The 21,231-nt window shown below is 41.4% G+C and overlaps 2 protein-coding genes across 4 annotated transcripts; both read right to left on the bottom strand.

Annotated features, from left to right (window-relative positions):
• Positions 1–258: 258 nt before the first annotated feature.
• On the bottom strand, positions 259–4,396 carry LOC121296506 (oxidative stress-induced growth inhibitor 1-like). The gene is made up of 6 exons (XM_041222134.1): positions 4,308–4,396; positions 3,256–3,360; positions 2,923–3,059; positions 2,174–2,365; positions 1,853–1,944; positions 259–1,696 (listed from the first exon to the last, which is right to left on the bottom strand). The coding sequence occupies exons 2-6, from the start codon at positions 3,347–3,349 to the stop codon at positions 742–744; spliced, it is 1,470 nt and encodes a 489-aa protein (XP_041078068.1). The 5' UTR covers positions 3,350–3,360; positions 4,308–4,396; the 3' UTR covers positions 259–741.
• A 954-nt stretch (positions 4,397–5,350) lies between these two features.
• Positions 5,351–21,140, bottom strand: LOC121296512 (membrane-bound transcription factor site-1 protease). Of its 3 annotated transcripts, none has more exons than XM_041222158.1 (23): positions 20,972–21,140; positions 18,950–19,462; positions 16,879–17,136; positions 15,765–15,968; positions 15,091–15,201; positions 14,854–14,963; positions 14,585–14,701; positions 14,112–14,179; positions 13,783–13,885; positions 13,114–13,265; positions 12,358–12,519; positions 11,027–11,171; positions 10,562–10,750; positions 10,148–10,320; positions 9,807–9,922; positions 9,490–9,646; positions 8,896–9,020; positions 8,644–8,721; positions 8,279–8,419; positions 7,963–8,094; positions 7,438–7,564; positions 7,178–7,308; positions 5,351–6,235 (listed from the first exon to the last, which is right to left on the bottom strand). In XM_041222158.1, exons 2-23 carry the CDS (start codon positions 19,119–19,121, stop codon positions 6,039–6,041), a joined length of 3,168 nt encoding a protein of 1,055 aa, XP_041078092.1. In that variant the 5' UTR covers positions 19,122–19,462; positions 20,972–21,140; the 3' UTR covers positions 5,351–6,038. The 3 variants fall into 3 exon arrangements, with proteins under 3 accessions (XP_041078092.1, XP_041078091.1, XP_041078093.1); XM_041222157.1 differs by having other exon boundaries at positions 5,352–6,235; positions 15,765–15,971; positions 20,972–21,139; XM_041222159.1 differs by lacking the exon at positions 18,950–19,462 and having other exon boundaries at positions 5,353–6,235; positions 15,765–15,971; positions 20,972–21,138.
• Between the last annotated feature and the right edge of the window lie 91 nt (positions 21,141–21,231).

The raw sequence follows: 21,231 nt of genomic DNA, 5'->3' as shown, positions 1-21,231 counted from the left end.
CAGCAGTCATGTGATTAAAAAATGAACTTGCATCCAGACAAAGATGATGCCTTAATGCCTTTGAACTATGTCACTGCTACAGCATTAAAATATGAACAAATTAGAAAAAACACTATTCTTTTCAAAAGGTATTTTATTTACCACCGGCTTGGAAATAACTATATAGTAAATGACATTACAAGTACATTAGAATATATATATATATAATATATATATATAATATATATATATATATATCTATATATATATATTTTTCACAGAAGGATTTCAATGTCACCACAAGCCCTCAACACCTTAGTTCCAGTCAATATAAAAAAACTGCACAGAGAACAGCACATGTTTATGTAAACATAACACTCTTCCATAGTGATATACAGAATTTGGGTGATTTTAGTTATGGCAACAATTAATACAAAAATGACATATTATATTTTAGATACATTTTTTAAAGGCACTCAAATTATGCCTTCTACTGTTGAAAATAATACAGGAGCGAAAAAATCATGTTTGAATGTTTCCCACTGAGCTACCCAGCTCAGAAAAAGTGCAACTGTGACAAAATACCATTTTTAATATGCTAAATAAAATAACAGGCATCAAATTAAGCAATCCGTTAGGAACAACACACATGCGCTCTACTACGAGTATTGAGAATCATATCTGGAGAAGGAGCAGCAACACTGCGGAAGGGGCGCTTACAGTTTAATGTTTTTTGTTGCAATGATCCAAATGTCATTTCATTCAATCAACGTTCCTTTTTTTAAGCAAGGAGGCTGTCACAGCCAGTGCCCCGCCTTGCAGAAACCTTACAAAACTGTCCCCTGCCAGGGGCCCCAAAGCATACAGCCCTGGCTCCTGAACGGACTCGTAGGTAAAGGGGTCCGTGTCTATGGGGTTGCGACGAGAGTTCACTGTCTGTCCTGGGTCCAGAGCCAGGTGCTTCCCATGGCTGGGTAAAAAGGACAGGTTGGGGTTCGAGCCGATGAGGACGAAAGCCATGGAGATGTTGAAGACGGTTCTTTTCCCACTCAAGTCCTCAAGTACACACTTCTTGTCTGCAGAGAAGCGTGCAACACTGTGATTTGGGAGGCTTGAGTAGCCTTTATAGGGTCCGCTGGAGGTAAGGGATTGCTCAGTCATCATCTGGTGGACCTTGTGGTACTCTGGGTACATCATCTTGGGCAGCTGGTTGAAGACCAGGCCGGAGTCCGTCACTGCTCTGCGGAAGGTGTGGATGACCGGGACGTTGCTGTGGCGGGCTGTGAGGACAGCGTCTGCTGCCGTGAGTCCCGCCCCGACTATCAGGACAGGGTCAGAGTCCGGACCGAGCCTCTGCTTCTGCAAAGCTGTCTCCAGATCAGAGATTTTGTGGAAAACGTAGGGGAGGTCCTCCCCATCTGCCCCCAGCCAAGCTGGGCTGTCGTAAGTCCCTGTTGCCAGGACCACGTTCTCTGCATGAATGCAGAAGGGGCTCTGGAGTCCTGCAGAGTTCTGGTGGAAGCCCTGGATCTCATAGAGCTTGCGGGAGGCAGTCAGGGGTTCCACGTGGTCTTCCTCTGCTGAACTAGGCAGGAGAGGCTTCACAGAGGTCACCACGGTCCCGCAGGCAAAGTGCTGCTGCAGTCCCAGGACCTTCACGTAGTGCTCATAGTACTGAGCTATGTCTCGAGTCGTGGCTCTGTCATTCCTCAAGTTCCTGTTAATGATTTTAAGAATATATATCTATTTATTTATAATACCCCCCCCCATCCCAACACCCCCCCCCAAAAAAACATATTCTTCATGGTATTGTCTAAAATTATTTTGCAACAAAAGGTGCATAGCGAGATCCTGACTGTATTAAGCTGCTTACCTTCTTTTTTTCCTCATCCAGTCCCTGAAGTGAAGACCGGGCAGCTCCATCCAGTCTCCGAGGCTAAGAGTGAACATGGAGCCCTCAATAGACTGCAAGGGAGGGCTGGGTTAATGTTTTTTTTTTTGGATATCACTCCAAAAATTGCATCATGTTGCTCTGATTCCTGGTTGCATGTAAATCATGTACCCTACGAATGCTGTGTCTCCTATAAAGCTGGGCTCTGTCTTATATTATCAGTTTCTTTTGTTAGTCCTTTAATCTGATTGGACTGTTCTGTTCAAATGAAAGTTTAATTCACCACAAAAGCAGCGCACTCACATGCCAAGCCCCTCCCGGGGGACCCTTGCCCAGGACCAGGTGTGGAACGAGGTGCTTGGGCTCCAATCTCCAGGTCAGCACTGACTCCGCCCTCCCGCCCAGGTCACCATCCGGGCGAACCAGGGCATCGAAGAGCACAGCCAGGGGGTTTTGAGAGCGCCCTTCCAGCCCCTCAGACAGGAACTCCAGGTCCTGAACAGAGTGGCGAGAGCAAGGAAACCAAGGGGTTAGACGAACATGCTCAAAGTGGGGGTGAGGAGTTTCAACTGGTTTCACAGACCCTGATTAGCTCTAAACTTGGCCCACCTAATGTTGCCAAAGATAATCCGAGGCTAGTGCTCATGGTGATCTGTGAAACCACAGGTTTATCAATTAGATGTTAAGAGATTAAGAACAGTGCACCCACGTACTGTATGCCAACTATTTATATGTTATATTATTGAGGTCAGTCTGCTAGCTAAACACATTGGGAATGGAGGATGGCCAGAAGACTGAAATGTCTGCAGCTTCTATTATTACTATCACGTACAGGCATGTGTAATTTAATGATCGAAGTTTTCAACTTTAACCAACCTAATAATAAAAAGAAAACAACCTGCCAGGAGAGCTTCATTGCACTGACAGCAGCCAGGAGCCCTGTGTCTGGCTTCACACAGGGTTCTTAACTTTTTTTTAAATTACTGAAGTTAACTTTTATTTTCCTATGTCAACCCACCCGACTGGCTGCTTCTACATTTATCGTTTCTCACCTGTTCCACTACGGAGCTCCCAGCGATGTCCTGCAGCTTTCTCTGGAGTATGGGGTTTGGATGGACTGCCCCCTTCCTCACATAGGGTCTGTGGCCAGACAAGAAGTAGGAGAGGCAGATTGCAGAGGGCCCATTCCCTATTAGAAAGATCCCAAACACACACAATTACAGCAGTGATAGCACCCCAACGGGGCTCAGCGGTGGATCGGTGTTGCTGGCTCTTTATTTCCCATTCTGGTTTACTGTAGCTGGCCCCATTTGTTTTTGACTGATAAGGTGTAGGTGTGTTTGGGGCATTATATTGAATTCTTACCCATTATATTAAATTCTTACCTATTATAACAACTGGAAGAGGCTGCCGCTCGCTCATTTCAGGAAGCTGCTCCAGCTCCGGAGACGTTGCTGCTTGTGCAAATGGAAGGTCCATCCTCTCGCAATCTGCAATGAATGAAACATTTAAATTTTATCCCCAGGGATGATCATTGCAGCAATAGGATACCCTATCAATGCAGGACCGCAGGGTCTACTTTAATGATCCAAACAGTGGTGTATCCAGGGGTAAGATTCAGCACAAACCCATGTTAGTAACACCACTGAAGACAATACAAATACATTCTGGGAAGGTGGTGTTTGGATCATCAGAATACAATGTGGTCTGCCAAAGGCATCTCCATGGTAACGCTGTTAACATTATCCAAAGGGTACAGTCTTCACTGCACTCTGTATACAGCACAGAACACTGCTAAAAGCATGAAAGGTTTACATATTGCTAAAATCAAACATTGGTGACTTGACCCGTTTTTTCTGTTTAACTCCAGATAGGGAACCATTTTACTGGGTTAATGATTAAGCTGTTTTATAATTTATACAATAAAGTAAACTTCCTCACACATGGTTACTGCACCAGTGATACAATGTGTCAGAGATCTAGGCCATTAAAGACACAGGTCTGTTGAGAGCGATTCGGATGGATCCTTTCTCAACTTCATTCATGGCTTTTAAACAGACACTGATTGACACTTTTCAGGTCTTAACCAGAATAGTCTTGTTTCCTGGCTATAACAGCGGGGTCATGACTCTTGGAGGTTGTTTAACGTGAGCTACAAGGCACAAAAAGCCACAGATAATATTGAAAAAAGTAACCCACTCCATTCCAACACATCATAAACAAAATCCTCGAATGTTCCTATTACCTGAATCTCACACATCCATAGTGCAGAGTTTACAACCACCAGGTGTAGCCTCCCAGAGGGAACAATCTGCAGTGTAAACACTAGCTCTTCTTGTGAGAACTGACATTTCCTGCTGTGCATTGTATATCTTCTTACCATTTTATATAAAATAAAAAAAATGTTTGCTTTTTAAACAACAAGAACAGTGCCTACCTTGTATCAATTTGACCTGATGTACACCAGAGGCTCTTTACTGTGAAATGTCCCTGTGTGAGTGTGCCAGTGCTAAAGCAGCAGTGTTTAAATGCATGAGGCTGATAATGCAAGGAGGAGTTACAAGGCTGGGAGGCGGAGCTGGAAACATTCTGCCTCACCAGCATGAATCAGCAACACCTGGTGACTGCATTACTCAGCATCCCAACGTTTAGCTCATAGCTGGGAAACATGCCAACAAAAGCAAAGGGCCTCTAGAGCTAATCTTAAGAGTATGATACATGATTCCCTTATGTAATAGTTAACTAAATAAACTAGATATGAGTACAATTGATCTGCACTACAAAACTGCACAATAGGAAAGAGAACTCCACTTACAACTGCAGACCACTAAAGTAAACACATTTGTATTTAATTCAGTATGAAACTATTTGATAAATTGTTATTGGGTAGTCTCTCTATAAAGTTACTTAGTGCTGAATGACAGGCTTACTCTTCTTTTACACAAAAGTCCTAGAGTGCCTTTATCAGGGCTTTACTCCTACAGTCCATAAACGTGGCCATTAGCACAGTGCTAACTGGGAAATAATGAGATTGAGAACATTCTTTAACTATCTCGCCTTTATTACAGCTGTTCAGCAGAACTATATCTAGCCTGGCTATTTAGTGTGCTAAACAGACACTTGAGATATAAACAGTGCTCCCTTGTAATTTTCCTATTCAATAATTCACAAATAACTAACTCCAATTTACATTATTTCAGACAGATTGCGATCTTGTAAATACAGTACATTATAAACACTTGAGCAGAACTTTTTGAAAATGATATATTTAAATATATTTTTGAATATTTAAATCAGCCTAGTTTTGCTTTGAAATTCTCATTGTATCTCATTGGTCTCATATCCTTTTTGCCCATACATTTATAAAAGATAAGAGATGTATAGATAGATATGCATTGTTGTTTGTACAATTGATCTAAAAAGAGGATGTGTGTGTGTGTGTGTGTGTGTGTGTGTGTGTGTGTGTGTGTGTGTGTGTGTGTGTGTGTGTGTGTTGCTACCCATAACCTACACTTGTAGTGCCTTAAATGAAGTCAGAAATGAAAAGCCAAGACACATTTTTCAGCTTCATAAAATTGATAACATATATTTGAAAACCTGCTCCACCGACAATGGTGAAATGAATGACCAATATTTACAAAATGTCATGGTAGATGCCATTTTATAAAAAAAAAAAAAATTAAAAAAACAACCACAAAAACCAGAGAGAAGAGGGCTCCTAGCAACCATTACTTCACAAAAATACAACAGTGTATTTAAAAGATCTCTCAAAAAAATTGAAAAAAAAAAAAAAAGTTCATTTGTTCTTCAGATCCTCAATCCATCCAGAACTGCCATCAATTAAGAGTGATGTAAAACAATAAATGTGAAAAACACATTGAACACATAGGAAACATGTCCTCTTTTTGGTCAGTATGAATTGAGGTCCACTTTATATGTCTGTAGGAGATCCAGCTGTAGAGAATGGAAAGGCATCCATGCAGAACACACCTTAGCTGCCAGTCATACCTCCCCTGTGTGGATGTGGGTGCCAGATTACAACACAATACAACTTGAACTAGTGGGTGGGATACTGATCAACAAAAGCAGCCAACTAGGGACTTTGGTGGTATCCTGTGCACAGCAGACGACCCAGTCCTGTGCCATCGTCCTTGGCAGGCAAACCTACTCAGACGGACGGCGTTTTGGGTGGGTGAGATTGCTGCAAGCACTGAGGACGCTTGACCCGCGGTTTCCTTCTCTTTGGCTTGCTCTTGGATTTGGTGATCTGCACCACAAAGAACGCCAGCACCACCATAGCCCCCAGAAATGCAAACACTGGGATGGTCTGCCCGACATCCTGGTTATAGCGACCAGGCATTATACCTGTGTGTGAGACAGAGAGGAAAAAGGAGAGAAGAAGCGAGAGACAGAGACAGAGAGAGAGAGAGAGCAACTGGTCAATAGGCTTTTACCTATCAAATATCACATTGGATGTTATGAAAGAAAGTAGAATTTGGATATTTCTGTTTGGATTAAATGTTACAAGTTTCATTAAGTATATGTGTTACGGTAATATTGGCAAATATTAAGATTTACTGGTACTGTCACCATTCACCAAGCAAAGTGGTAAACGTCCAAAATAAAACAGAACGCTTTATTTTAGACATTTACCAGAATATCAAGAATAGCCACGTGCCTAATGTGACTAATGAGCGAATGTCTTGCTTTTGCGCATTGTAGGGCTTCAGGGGTCCTGTGTAAGGACAAGAGTCACAAGAATCTACCATGCTGCAATAAGTAAGTACATATATCTACTTAGTGCCTGTATTTGTCATGTTTTGTGTCATAACCAAAGTGTAATATTCTGTTAAAAACAATTAAATCATTTAATTTGCATTTAACAATGTTATTTTTCATCAAACTACTACATATTTGGAGTACAATATCTTTCAACACCAGTGTGAATTGTTTTACACACAAATTTGCCAGATTATTTTGTTAATAGAAAACGTGTGTGCAGAAATAAATATTGAACGTCAAATGATTACTTTGTTAATTGACAAATAAACACATTCTTCAATGATATACCTGCATTTACCAATACGCTTTGGTAAATAGTAAGATTAACTGGTAAATGTCCAAAAATCGATGTACTTCTTTATAATTTTGGACAAATGTTGACATTTATTAGTAAAACTTAAGATTGGCCAGATTCTGACTTTTACTGTAACATATAAATTTGCACTTAATTATGCTTTAGGCACTGAGCACATCTGTTATGGTCTCATGGTATGGTGTCTTTCAGACACACTGGCCAGCACTTACCCCCAGGAATATCCCAGGCACCACTCTCCCCAGGGGACAGAGGCCTCACTTGCGGCCGGCTCTGTCTGAAGTTTGGTAGAGCCACCTTGTCCAGGTCTATTGACAGCAGTTTCTGGTGCTTCCAGAGGTTGCTGTACTTGAGAGAATATTTCAGGTTCAGAGAATGAAGAAAGACTAAGCTGGTGTGACTGGAGTTTGAATCACAAATCAATATCTGAAAAACAAGGTTGTGAATCATATATCCTTGAGAGAATACTGACCTAGGGGCAGTCTCGTTGAGGGGCTGTGGTTTGGCCCACAACAGATGAGGACAGGCAGGAAGGGGGCGGGGCTTCGGGTCTCCCAGGTGAGCTTCCAGCACCTTCGAATAGCGATACAAGTGGTTTCCTGTGTTGCAATTACAAGGGAATTAGTCTAAATTATCCAGGACATAGGAAAAGCCATACTGTGCTTTCAGAAACACATTAAACCAATTACAATTAAATTACTTATTAAAAAAAAAACACACACTAACAAAAACTGTTTAACAATTATCACAAATCAATGTTATATACATAGATCATGACAAAGTGTAACATGCAACCTAACCCAAGACGCTTCTTTTTCAAAACAAAAGTAAGGTCACCTAAATGGCAGAGCTTAAACACTCCATCAGTGCAAGTCACTGAATCGGTAAACTACCAAACCCGTCACATCATTTTTAACCCAACTCTAAATGACATCATCTGACACAATCCCAAGGGTCCAGACTGCTGAGCTACAGCCTGGTGTCCTCCCTGCATTACCTTCCAGTCTCTCCGGCAGTGGCTGCTCGCTGACTGTGGGGGGACGCTGTCTGTTCTCAGAGTGACTCAGACTGGGAGGCATCACACTGTGCGAGGTGTACTGAAGCAGGAAATCCAGGAGCCAGAAACAGTCTTAACAGGGAGAGAATCAGGCAGCTTAAATCAGTATTCCCACAAAGAACTGTAGCTTTGTTTCAATCTTAAATAGCACTGCTACCTGTTAAAGACCCATCACCCCCACCCCACTAGTGTCAACACCACTGTATTGCTCGTCTTCTGCAGAGGAAACACATCCAAGTTGCTCACAGCTCCACACCTTTCTGTCTGTGACTGTCGTCTATACAGTTGGAGTCTCCATACAGGGCTATCCTGCCCCCTCCTTCTGAGGGTGTTTGGTAGAGACCCAGTATAGGAACACTATCCACCACCATCGTTTCCTGTTTCAGCACTTCTAGTCCTGCATAAAGACAGAAAAAAAAAGAAGTGACACACTAGTAAGAAACAATATGGCAGCAAAAAAAAAATATATATATATATTTCCTTTTCCTTTTTAGACTGATAAATTGAGGAAAGACTGCAGTGTGTCAGAATGCACAAATGAACAAAAGACCTAGTTGATGCAGGACAACCATGAACCATACTTTCAGAAGTAGATGTTTAGGATGTGCAAAAATCAAATACCTTGGTCCTTCAGGGTTTGGGCTATGACAATTCCATCTTGAGGAAATCTGGCAATGCTGCATCCAGAGGCATAGTACACTGAAAAATGATATTTTTAAAATAAATTACATTTGAAGTATTTCAATGTTCAGAATAAAACATGTATAGTTGCAATGGACAAAGTGAAGCACGAAAACATACTCCATTAGCAATCTCTTCAGTGTTGAAACCGATGGTAAATGCATTAAAAGCAAAGATCAGTGGAGCACTTACTGTCATGGTTTGCCATTGAGAAGTCTCCTTCATACAGACCATCACTGAATGCCATTCCCCACACAGAGATCAGATCGTTCAGGGCTGGGATATTAGCCCCACCTGTGTCTGGCATCCACCACTGCCTGCAACAAAACAAAGGGCACAACTCAGCAGATTTTGTGGTAACTGACCAGCTGCAAAAGAGTGGCGCAGGAAACAAATTGCTGAAAATCCTGTGGGGGGAGGGACACCACTAGAGGGCGCCCCATGTGAATAAATACAATTTCCATTTTATATCTTAAGCACAATTCTAATGCTGTTAACAGTACTTATTTACCCAAAGTGTGTCACCGAGATGAGAACTATATCCATTACAGGAAAGTGATCTGTCTGAGTTTTTTCTACAACAGATGTTAAAATACCCTTGACCAGTATACAGGTCTCAACTTTTAAAGGAGTTCACTCCAATCAAAACTACACACCGCAATTGCAGTACAGAAAAAATCCACTGAAACTCCATTCAAAACACTAAACTACTTAAAAGGAGGTATCCTCAGGTTTTATTTCTGCAAATAAACTAAAAGGTCAATGGCTTCAGGCAACAGGTCCTACCTTGTGTTTTCATCGAAGAACTTAACCTTCCTCATGACAGAGGTGTTGTACCAGTCACTGAACACGATCAGAGACAGCCCGTTGTCAATGTCTCTCCGCAGTTTAATGATCTCCTCTGGGAAATACTCCTCCTCACTGTCTACCATCAGCAGGGTCCCTGTCCACAAACAAGCGCGTGCTATTCAAAAGCAGGTTTCTATGGCACCTGTCAACACTGTGCCAGACCGGCCATTGTCATACACTTTTTTAGCTATGTAAATATTAAACTGTGAAGCTATTCGATGAAATGCTGCCGAGCAAGTTGCCCAATTCCTCACCATACTGGCTGGCATCAAAACACGTGATTGGTGCTCCGAGGACTTCCACAAAGTACCCGATACTCCTCAGGTGCTGGTACATATCCCTGAAGTTTGTGTGGATATGGTCTCCGTTCCTTTAACAGCAGAAAACAAAAGGATCTGCAACTTTTCCTAATCAATAGGAAAGACACATTGACGCTCATCTTCAAAGCACTGGACTATACATACATGTGTGGATCAAAATCCATTACAGGGTTAAAAAAAACAACACAGAATTAACTCATTTACACACATACAGTAAACCTGTCATCTTAAATTGAGAGGGCAGAGTGTATGACTGGTTTGTTTTTAAGCCTTACCAGTCCAGGGGGTCATTCTTCATCCGCAGGTTGTCCCGGGGAAAGTATCCCGGCGGGTAGCGCAGGTTGTGGTACTGATCCCATAGAACCCTCTTACTGCGCGGAGGGGTCGGAATGATCTTCACTTTAACAGGGAGCTTCACTGTTGAAGTCTGCTCCGCATCCATTTCAGACTGCAAGGAGGAAGACAAAGTGCATTGTGTTGAGGCATTAGAGCAGTGTTTGTGTTTCATGATCATTTTTGTATTAAATGTTGCATTTTAACCATTATGGAAAATCTTTTTTTAGCAAAAACAAAAAATTGTTGAAGATTTGATCATGTATATGCAGTTTTAAAACAAGATTATAATTTGCAGACACACTAAACCCTACCTGGAGATGCACTGTAATTGAAAGCCACAACACAACACTTACATCATTCTCCACTGGCGATGCTACAACCACCATCACGTGCCCCTGAGCGATTCCCTCCCACAACGCAGCCTTCTTTGCTACGGTGATGGAGACAGCAAGGTAACCAGACCATGGCCAGAGCATGTGTGAATACGACACAGCCACCTCAATGCTGTCTCCGTTCTGGGGCAAATAGGGCTGCCAGATGGGCTGCAAGAAAGACAAAAGTCATCATCAACAGAATGGCTTGCAATAGAAAAAAACATTTACTGCACACAGGAAATTGCTGGTGGCGTGATTAGTGTAAACATTTCAAGAGAGATGATTAATATGATTAATAATGGAGGTTACCTGTTTGGGGCTTCACTTTAGGAACAAGACTCTAAACCCTCAGCTGTGCACATACAGAAGGCTGCAGCTAGACACACCTTTATAATCAAGTGTGCATGTCACAACACAAAAGCTAATAACAGCTTTTTCATTTACCTTGTCAACGATCCTGCCGGTAACGCCCATCCCGTTGAGAATGGTAACATTCACAATGGTTGGCATTCCTCCATAGTAGATGGGCTGGGAGCAATACGGCCACATATACGGGCACTCAGTCAAATCAATGTAGCTTGGACTCAGGCTAAAACAAACAAATGGATTCAAGCCAGTTCAGGAAAAAATGTTGATAAACATACTTGGCTGACAATGGTAGGCAAAGTCCAGTTTTCACTATCGAGGTTGGTTAGCGGAATAATATGGCCTTGTGTAGAAGCTTAGGGAAATGTAAAAATGTGCTTTTTAAAGTTTCAGGATAATAGTTTTCATCTTGAAATCATCAACTTGGTCTAAATTGTACAAGTCACCTTAATTTAAGAAAATTACACTGGTCTTATGCAAATATCAATTTGACCAAGTCTCCACCCAGCCACACAGGAGCGGTATGCACTGCACGGTACAATAGTTGTCAGTACCACACCGCAGGCTACTCTAATAGAATTTACATATATGGCCAAAAGTTTTGCATCACCTAATAGAATATTAGGATGCAGACAATTAAAAAAAACAAAAAAAAACTATATGAACATAATTTTGATATTTTATTTAACATCATGTAATCTAAGAAACTACAAAATGGCATCTCAAAACTCTACTGGAAACTACAATATTACTACAGGATTTAATGTTAGATTTCAAAATGTCACATTATTCAATTTTTAGAAAACTACAAAGCGATATGTAATTTCAGTATGTCAACGTAACATTATTAATTCTATAGGTCATGATGCAAAACTGTTCACTATAGCTGTAATGCCCCTCATAAGTAAGAATGCTTACCAGGGGCGATGTATCAAATACTGGCATGTCCTTTTATGAACTATGGGAGGGATCAATCACTTCATATACAAGTTTCATGCATGACTTTTCCTGGCAAACATATGTTGTGAGCACTTGACTGTGATGGGTTAATAAACCAACGGTAGTGTGCGGCAGCCAAAAATAAATAAATACATTTACAAATCGCTCTGGATTCGATTTAAGCAGTACCGCTCAGCGTCATCGCGGGACTAGCAGTATCGTCCCGCGCTGATCTATCCAACGCCATATGAAAGCAATAGGTGCAACACAGACAGCAAAATGCCCTGCATGCTGCATCGCGCCTGTCTGTCTGTCTGTCTGTGTGTCCCAGGCTTAAGACAATCTTTTGTAATATTTACCTTGTATGTGACTGATCCAAGATTATATTAAAACCTATGATTGCTCAAACTAATGCAATCCGAGTCCCCAATTATTACACTTCCATGAGGTAGCACTGCAGTAGGACTGACCTGGCCTGGGGCCGGTAGCTGTTGAGTATCTGGTAAGCCTTGAGGAGATCCAGCTTGCCATGCCCCTGCTCAAACATGTTGACTCCTGGGAGCCTGCGTGCCGAGGCAATGAGAGCCTGCTTTATGCTGGCAGGGTTGATCAGCTCCCGATTCTGCACAGTGCTGCCAAGGGAAACACAAAGGTTACACTTCAAAATCTAAGGTGTGGTAGCTAGACAGCCTCCTGTGAACACTGATTTAGCAGCAATGTCTTGGCCAGGTAATAAAAAATTTATGTAAACTGTCACAGGCAACAGAAACATCTGGCAATCCTTTTATCAGCGAGTAAAGACATTTTCCTCCAGATTTGATAGCACATGCATGCTCAAAGAAACTTGGAAGTTTGTAGTTTTTTTTCCCCTTTATTCTTAAAACAATACTTGCATTATGTTCTGTTATCTCGCTGCCCCACCCGTCATTTATTTACAAGTCAATTACTTTCAAATGGTGGGTACATCAGTAAGCAGTTACATCTAAACAGCAGACAGGAGTGTGTGCTTTTGCCTTTTAATTGTTTTTTGGAACAAGAGCCTCTGGAGAGTCATGCTGGACCACATACAAGCTGTACAAAGGGCTGTTTTTTTGGCGACACCGGTATAAAATTCAGTTTTGGTCAGCACAACATTCTCTTTATCAAGTGGAGGGCAAATAAAGTTGCTCCCACGGGTGGGACCAAACAAAGAATAAATCAATGTGAACATAAAAAACAAAAGGCACCTTGCCAACAGAGTGACTGCACCAGCAACCACTGGTGAAGCGACACTGGTTCCAGACAGAGACCGACACCCCCCTTTAATGCCAGACCCTCGGACCCCAGACCCATAGGTGACAATGTCTGGCTTCACCCTGCCATAACCTCCAGGCAGCTCCTGTGAAGCAGAAAACGAAGCAACTGTTACCCAGGATCCCATAGCTAAATTAGGTATGTGTATTTGCTCCAGAATCCTTAATATTCTGCAACATAAAATAAAAAACACAAGCTGTTGCTAGCAATTGTAACCCAACATGCTCTGGGTCCCATTAATGTGCTATTTAAATTCCTGTTTGTTTTCTTAAGCTAAAAACTGAGTGAAATGCCAGGAATTAAGGTGCATGTATACAGTCCAACTGTTCTAGCTGAGCATTACAACCAGAAATGTTATCATCTGTTAACCATTGTTGCAGGGGGTGTCTTGTGTAATGTTTGTGTGCTTTTACCAACCAGCAGGATCCAATCTAGAACAAACTCTGGTCCAGACTGAACTAGTGATCACTATTAATCTTCACACTATACTCACATTTATCATTATAAACCACTACAGCCTCCTGCTGTTGCAAACATTGGCAAATATGTTCTAAGAGTTTAGAAATGTAATGCATTGCTATGAATAGTTTTAAAACGCTTACCCAAGTTGTCATTCCTCTAGAGGAAAACCGAGCAATATTATCTTCAAAATCAATCCCACCCACTCCGATAACATCCATCTGGTCTGCTGGGTTATTTAGGGTGCTGCAGAAATAAATCCCAAAACTAGCTTAAAATCTGTTTAGAAGACTTCTAGTGCAAACACTTTGTCATTTCACAATGAAATCTAAGAATAAAACAAGTCTAAACATGGATTTTGTTTTTTGTTAGAAATGAGTGCTTAAAACAAAGATCAAAAGCACAATAAATCAGGCTCAAAGTTTCCACCCGAATAAAAACAGTTTGCTTTAGTTCCTGTCCATTCACTCACCCATAAAGAGGCCCATCATTTCCAATGGCAGAGACCATAATCACCTTGTTGGCAGTCAATTCCCAAACCTACATACAAAAAAATATATTAAAAGCTTTACTTGCATTTACTGGTTTAGTACTGCCAGTAAATCGGGAGGATAACAGGCACGGGTCTCCATGACCATCACAGCGAAATCCAATTTTAAACATTTCTAGGACTTTCTAGGACCATAAAAAATATATATATTTATCAGGATGACCTGGCAATAAAAAGCAGGTAACAGATTTCAATCTCTGATTTTTGTATTCATTTTTAAATCCATTACTCTTGTAAGACTGCAGATGAAACCTTTTATTAGCACTTTCAATCGGTTTAGGACCCAATATCCCCAACACTAATGACTTCAATTTTACAGAAGTCTTAACAGCAGTTTATGATATGCATAATGTTCCATGCCTACTGTAACAGGATGCACCTGCTATAAGCCTCACCTTATCAACAAAAGGATGATCCATGAAGTCTGGTCCTCCTATGCTGAGGTTTAAGATGTTGATTTTCTTCAGAATGGCATAGTTAAAGGCATCCAGGAACCAGGATGTGTAGGAGACCTGAGACCATCAGAACAGCAGTCATTCTACAAGCGATTCACAACTCGGCTTAATTGGGGTTCTGTGTATATATCATAACGTTTCATAACATGTAAATGAAGCTACCCTAGAGGAGGGTGTTAAAAATGGCAGTTTCCTGGTGGAATAGGTACCTGATTGTTGGTGAATACTCTGAAAATGTGCAGCTCAGAATCAGGAGCAAAACCCTGGCACTCTCTCATGCTGGCTATCACGCCTGCCACAAAAGTGCCATGACCCAGCCCTGAGAATAAACACAAAAGAAGACTTCCTGTTAACAGAATGTGCTGTTCTTCAAATGAAGATAACAACTTATGCAAAACTTTGACAGCAATAATAAACAAATAAAAATAATTTAGCAACCAGCGTACCATCATCCAGGGTCTTTTCATTGGTCCAGTTGGTTCTTTCTTTCACATTCTTAAAATGTGGATGCTTCTCACCGAGCCCTGTATCGAACACTGCTACTTTAACACCAGCCCCTAAAAACAAAATGTATGTGAATACACTTTGCAGGTGCTCCCATGTAAAAATAATGACATATTTCCACAGTGCTTATCGAAAAAACAATATTAAAAAGTAATCGCACAGTATTTCACCAAGTAGCAACATCTAAATAATGCAAAATATATAAATGTTATGCAATTCCTGGCTAAATATGCATTTAATTTAATACCCAGGCATCATGTCAACATTATTTCCAGTCTCCAATTATCATAAATCAGCAGCTGTAAGGTACCCTGAGGAAGACTTTCTTTTCAGAAATACATATTACATTAAAAAGTGTCTCTTCTGATATTCAACAGCACAACATTTCATAACAATGGAAAGCAACATGTGACCCTTTTAGTTTTACACAGATGAAGTCAACCCAGCTTCAAACAAATTACTAGGTTGCCTAACTGCACATTTGCATCTAATTCTTCTACAAGAGTCTGGAGACTTCCCATGGCATCTAGAGTCCCCAGCATCTGCTGAAAAGGTAACAAGTCTACTTTGTCTCAGATAGTAAAATGAAAGAGCCCTATCCTTCATCACTTCCTACCTGTGTACCCCATCTGCCAGAGCACGTCAGCCTGCAGGGTCTGTGCCACCTGCCGGGGGATGGCTCTCAGCAAGCGCCTGCTGGAGTGTCTGCCAGTGGCGTGCCAGAACCCGGAGCCCAGAGACAGGCTGGTTCTCCTCAGCGGACGGGAAGACTGCCACTTCTGGGTCCATCGGGTGTCGTTGCAAGGCACCACCTCATCAGCTGCTGAAAAGTCCCAAAAAATTAAAACTGGTTTAGTTTCCAGAGAGAAAGCAAAGCTACACCAAAAAAAAAAATCTTATTTAGGAACTGATGTAGAAAACATTTTCATTGTATTGTAGTTTCTAAAACATCACATACCATTAGATATGGCAATGAACAAGGAATTTATACTGCTGGTGATGTCTTCAATTATATCCTTGCCCTGGCTGGCACTGAAAAGCCAATTTGACACATTTAGCCTGGGTGCCAAACCTACAATATTCTTAATCAAAAGTATCTACAGATATAACAACTCGGGTTACCCTTAACATTGTATACTTTAGACTGTAATTTGCTTACATAATGTAAGACATCCTTAAAATAGCCACACTAATTTAAGAACAGATTACGCGTATGCATCTGCAGCTGGAGACATTAACACTGTATTTACCGCAGCCTCACTTCAAAAGCTAGAATTCAGTTGGTGGCTCAAAAGCCAAACTGTTGGGTGTGTTCTCTTATAAAGTCTGAATTTTTAAAACACAAACCAAACTCAGTTATTTTTCAAATAATTACGTATGACAGACAATAAATTAAATAGTACATATTGCACAACCTCCCATGCAGCACTTATTGATAAAATATAAAGCAAGCTTTCTTTGTAGTCATGCAATTCACATACCTCTTGATCCATAACATTAGCCTACTGCCTGCATGCTAATGCTATCATATTGAACTCTGTAGTAAAGAGATCAAGATAAAAAAAGTAGGTTCCTGCTGTACATAATGGTGAAAGTATACTTGGATCTTTGTCAATGGTTCAAAGTTTCTTTAATACTACCGATTATGTAAATATCCTTATAAACGTGACATTTCCAATAGCATTCCTTTGTGCAGTAACAGAGGCACTGAATGTGGGTGCTGTACTCACAGTGTGTGAATTTGAGGGTACGGAAGACCTTTCTCTGTGGTGTGACCCGTTTAATGTGGGGATGGTCCTGCAGTGTCAGGAGCCCGTCTCTGTGCGCCTCTTTGATCTGCACCACCTCGAAGTCGCTGGGGTAATCACTGGCGGGATTGTCTCGGGGAACAATCTTCCAGTCCACCATGTCAGTGTTCTTCAGTGCGCTCGAAATAAACTTACTTCTGGCTTTGGCAGTGAAATATCCTTTGAAAGCAACTATGTACTCTGTGGGGGTGGGGGGAGAAAGGTTATTTAAATAAGTCCTTTTTACAGACTTTTTTTTTTCTATTTTTAATGGTGGATGGCAATCCAATGCAAGCAAATACTGCAATCTGACTCTTAAGTTAAACAGACTGCTGTTGTGGCACCAACTTCTTAATGAAATAATGAACAATTAAAACATAACACAACATACTGTGGTCAAACCTACTCTAAAAACTAGCATGTCTTTTTCTATGCATTACACTGGCACCAAAAGCACATGACTGGAAGTTGCTGAGGTTTAGCTATTTGCCTGGCACATACTGTATGCCCCAGCTAAACACTGGTAAGCATTTTTTAACATGATGGACAATTGGCTATGACAAAAACAGCAGCATTTCCTGCACTCCCATCACAGCTGTCCAGCTGGCGCTCTTGGCCGTACCTGAAACACTGTCAGCCCGTCACAATGAAATACCACTCAGGACTAAGAATGCAGTTGCAATAACGCGCAAGTATTTCACAGCTGTAGAAATAGCCTGGGTCTCTATTGAGACACTGCTTCTTTGAGAATAAGGCATTTCCAGATTCGGGGATGTCAGCCAATAAATAGAAAGTCCTGTAGGCACCTGAATCCAATTCGGCTGGAGCTGCAGCCCACCAACTCAATCATGAACTAACTAACGCATAACCCAGAGAAAAAGGACTCGCTACTGTGGTGTCTGCATGTGTGTAACTCTCTCTCATCGATCTTTAAGGGATGTCTGACTAGCTTATCTGATGCAGTATTCCAGACACAAAGCGCTGTGGGACTGTGCCTTACAGTACTTACTTTGTAACAACTATTCAAAATCACAGTAAACATGTCCACACGTGCACATTGATGTATGAGAACTTCTATTTTTGCCGCTAGTCATTATCAAGTATTTTTGCAGATTTGTAGCTTATCAATTAATTGTGTGAATTGCTATTAACCAAAAAAAACAATATATTTGCTTATTTTTATTTCAGCTGAAACCTGCTTTATTTTGTTCACTAATCAGTACCACTGGTTGCCAAGCAACTAAATTGTTGGTAAAGTTAAATGATCCACACCTCTTTGCAGAGTGTGCTCGACTATCAAATGTTGTATGCTGGCTTACATTTCAGATGTAAAGGATGGCTGCTACAACATTTGAAACTAAAAACGCACATTAACACACACACATTATATATAGCATGGGCGCCACACTTGAGAAATGATACTTCTGCAAATGATGTCACCTATGCCGTGACCATTATGGGTAGGTGGCGAGTCAACAGCCCAGAAAGAGTCAGCAGAGGAGACTGGTTGCATTCCCTTTGCAGCCAAAGCCCTTTCCTCACCTCAAGTTCCTGTTTTTGATGTTGCAGATCAACTTCCAGCCATCATGAGCTCACTCTTGGCAGTCACATGATGAGATTCAATTATTACAAGGGTCTGTATTCACGCTAGGGTAGCAGGGGGTTCAAACTTTATATTCTTTCTGCCCCAAGGGAAGAAATAACTGGGGGATTGACTGCTGCTCTAACTTCACAAAACTAACGCCAAAGTTTACACTGCTTCAGCTTTTACCAGCGAGAGGGGTGTTTAGACAGCTGCTTCGGGGGGAGAACGAAACGGACTGCTAGGGTTCAGCAGCAGACCACCTGAAATGTCACAACCTCTACTCCAAAACTTGAAATCCTTGTTTAAACCATTTAAAAGACAGATACATTTTTTATTTTAAAATATACACAGCAGCCATCTCACCCCCACCCCTAGCCCTAAACCCTATTACTCGTGTACAGACAGAGTTAAATCATTTGAACACCTCACCGTGTTCCACCACAGCGGTGGAGAACTCCACTTTCAGGGTGAGGTGGGAGCAGTTTGTGCAGCGGAGACCCTGGTGGTTGGTGATGGTGGTATGGCCCAGCTCCGACCCCACGGGCTTTCTGCTGCACAGCAGAAACAACAGCATCCACAACCAGGCACTCCCCAGCCTCATGGTCAATGTAGAACTATCACAGCACCCACAAATCTAATTCTTCTTTTCAAAAAAAAAACTATCTGTGTATGTCACTCCTACAGGGGAGTCAATTCATTACGGTCGAAGCTAAAACTAAGTTATTAATAAATACACACGACAGAAAGTTCAGGTTCCATGGTCCATTTCAATGCAGCCTGGTTTAAAAGGCAGTTAGTTCGATTTCTTTCTGCGTTTCTTCTCCATTTTGGAAGGCCCCTTCTCCACGTTCACGTGTGCAACTGTGTGTGCATCTGGGACTCCATTCCCACAGGGAAGAGTTCAGAAGGAATCTGAGAATGCTAGTAACTCAACACCTTAACCTGTCAAAATAAATAAATAAATAAAGTGAATTTCTGGAGGCAAATGAATTCCAGAAGCAAGTTAACTATGAACCTATTCCCACACACATTGCTGTCCTTCTATGCACCAGAATTACAGCATTTTGCTTTGTTGGTCACAGCTTTAGAGGGACCATTCCAGGTTAATGCCCACATTTGCGAGGAATAGCAATCACTACATACACAGTACTAGATATGCTAAAAAGCCAACACACTGGTCTACAGGTCTATCCAGTAGCCTAAAGTGGTAATAAAGTGAATTCCCAACCCTCAAAATCAGAGTATGTTATTACAAAGCCACATCAGACTAAATAAGACAAGATGCAGCACTGTGCTACAGTAGCTTTCTTCTCATCTGGAAGTGCTACTGCAGATGTATTTCATATTTATTTTTGTACGGGGCAGACCCTTTAATTGCTGGTTTGCTGTAACCCAAAAACAGGTCTCGAAAGTTTTCTATTGCACACGCATTCGAGCAAGTACAGTTCGCCTCTTGTTTTCTTGTGTCATGTCTGCCTTGCCCGATTCCTTTGTAAAAACTATTTAATTGGCAAGCACCCAAAATACTCTGAAACAACTGGTAAAACCACATCGCCAGATGCGGACCCAGAGAAAGACCAGTCCGGACCTCTTGAGACCCTCCCAGAAGCGCACTCAAAACCGTGTCCTTACTGCATTAACCCATTATCTGTAGGCTGCAATAACGTCCCAGCTGTCATTTCAGCATTTTACTGCGCTGTGTTTGCTTTTCTTTCTACACATTTGAAGACAGGCCAACGTTACTATTAAAGCTTATCTATTTGATACTAGATTTAAAATTACAGCAATTCACTTCCGAGTATACAGTGTACACTTCAACTGTGGAATGGATCAACTTGGCAAATTACCAGATTCAAAGTAGCTTTTAATAATATTCAATCAGCTGAAAATACGTGCCCCATATTCTAGACTTTTCCGATGAACCTGAATGACGATGTGTTGCTGGGATTATAAACCTCCTGAAGGTCTGTCTCGTACAGTTTTCAGATCTGTCCTGTTTGTTTCTGCAGTAGCAGTTTGCACGTATGCGTTTTCCTTCCGATAATAAACAAGAGATTTCTACCTACAGAATCGTACGCACAAAGGCGAAAACCACTACAAAAACGTTAACAACAACGTCATGTTCTTTTGAAAGCTTGCAAACTTCCTGTGATAATGTAGCGTAGATGGGAGCTTGTGTGTGCGCATCGACCCACGCTTTCTCAACCAAAACAACAACCAACAAACGCGAAATCTATCCGTACTGCTGCAAACTGTATTTATTAAAGCTGGTGAATGAATGCAGTGTGATAAAACAGTGCCAAGCACCGTTAAATGTCTGAATTATTTCGACTACTGGCTGGACAATAAACCATTCAGGCCTTATGATGTTTACCTAAACTTAATATTATTATTAGTGCAGCATTTGCTCGTTAGAAATCACAACACGGGATAGCGGTATGTGGTTCTTACCTCAGCATTTCAAAACCACGACCCTTGTCTTGTAAAAACACGCGAATCGGCTTTTGTCTGGGATCTTTTTTAATTTATTTATTTAGTGCAGAAATTCAATAACAAAGTTCTTCGATTCCCCCAATATTCCCATTTACCACCCGCATACTGCAGCGCTGATTTCCCTCAGGGAGCGAGTCTTCCCGCCCACAGTGGGGTGGGCTTAAACATAACAGACTTTCCTCGGGAGCAATCACAAATGCGAATGGAAAAGCTTCGGA

Source organism: Polyodon spathula, chromosome 21 (assembly GCF_017654505.1).
Source record: "Polyodon spathula isolate WHYD16114869_AA chromosome 21, ASM1765450v1, whole genome shotgun sequence".
Classification (NCBI taxonomy): Eukaryota; Metazoa; Chordata; class Actinopteri; order Acipenseriformes; family Polyodontidae; genus Polyodon; species Polyodon spathula.
The sequence above is the reverse complement of the archived record's forward strand: the minus strand, read 5'-3'. Positions and strand labels throughout refer to the sequence as shown.

Excerpts from the sequence above, each read along its gene's own strand:
- LOC121296506 (XM_041222134.1), bottom strand. The coding sequence starts at position 3,349 with ATGGACCTTCCATTTGCACAAGCAGCAACGTCTCCGGAGCTGGAGCAG. Across the intron at positions 1,945-2,173 it reads CCCCGGGAGGGGCTTGGCAT|TCTATTGAGGGCTCCATGTT; the intron begins GTGAGTGCGCTG and ends CCTCCCTTGCAG. Across the intron at positions 1,697-1,852 it reads TGGATGAGGAAAAAAAGAAG|GAACTTGAGGAATGACAGAG; the intron begins GTAAGCAGCTTA and ends AATCATTAACAG.
- LOC121296512 (XM_041222157.1), bottom strand. The coding sequence starts at position 19,121 with ATGAGGCTGGGGAGTGCCTGGTTGTGGATGCTGTTGTTTCTGCTGTGC. Across the intron at positions 10,321-10,561 it reads CATCGCCAGTGGAGAATGAT|TCTGAAATGGATGCGGAGCA; the intron begins GTAAGTGTTGTG and ends TCCTCCTTGCAG. Across the intron at positions 8,095-8,278 it reads CGACAGTCACAGACAGAAAG|ACTGTTTCTGGCTCCTGGAT; the intron begins GTGTGGAGCTGT and ends CTCCCTGTTAAG.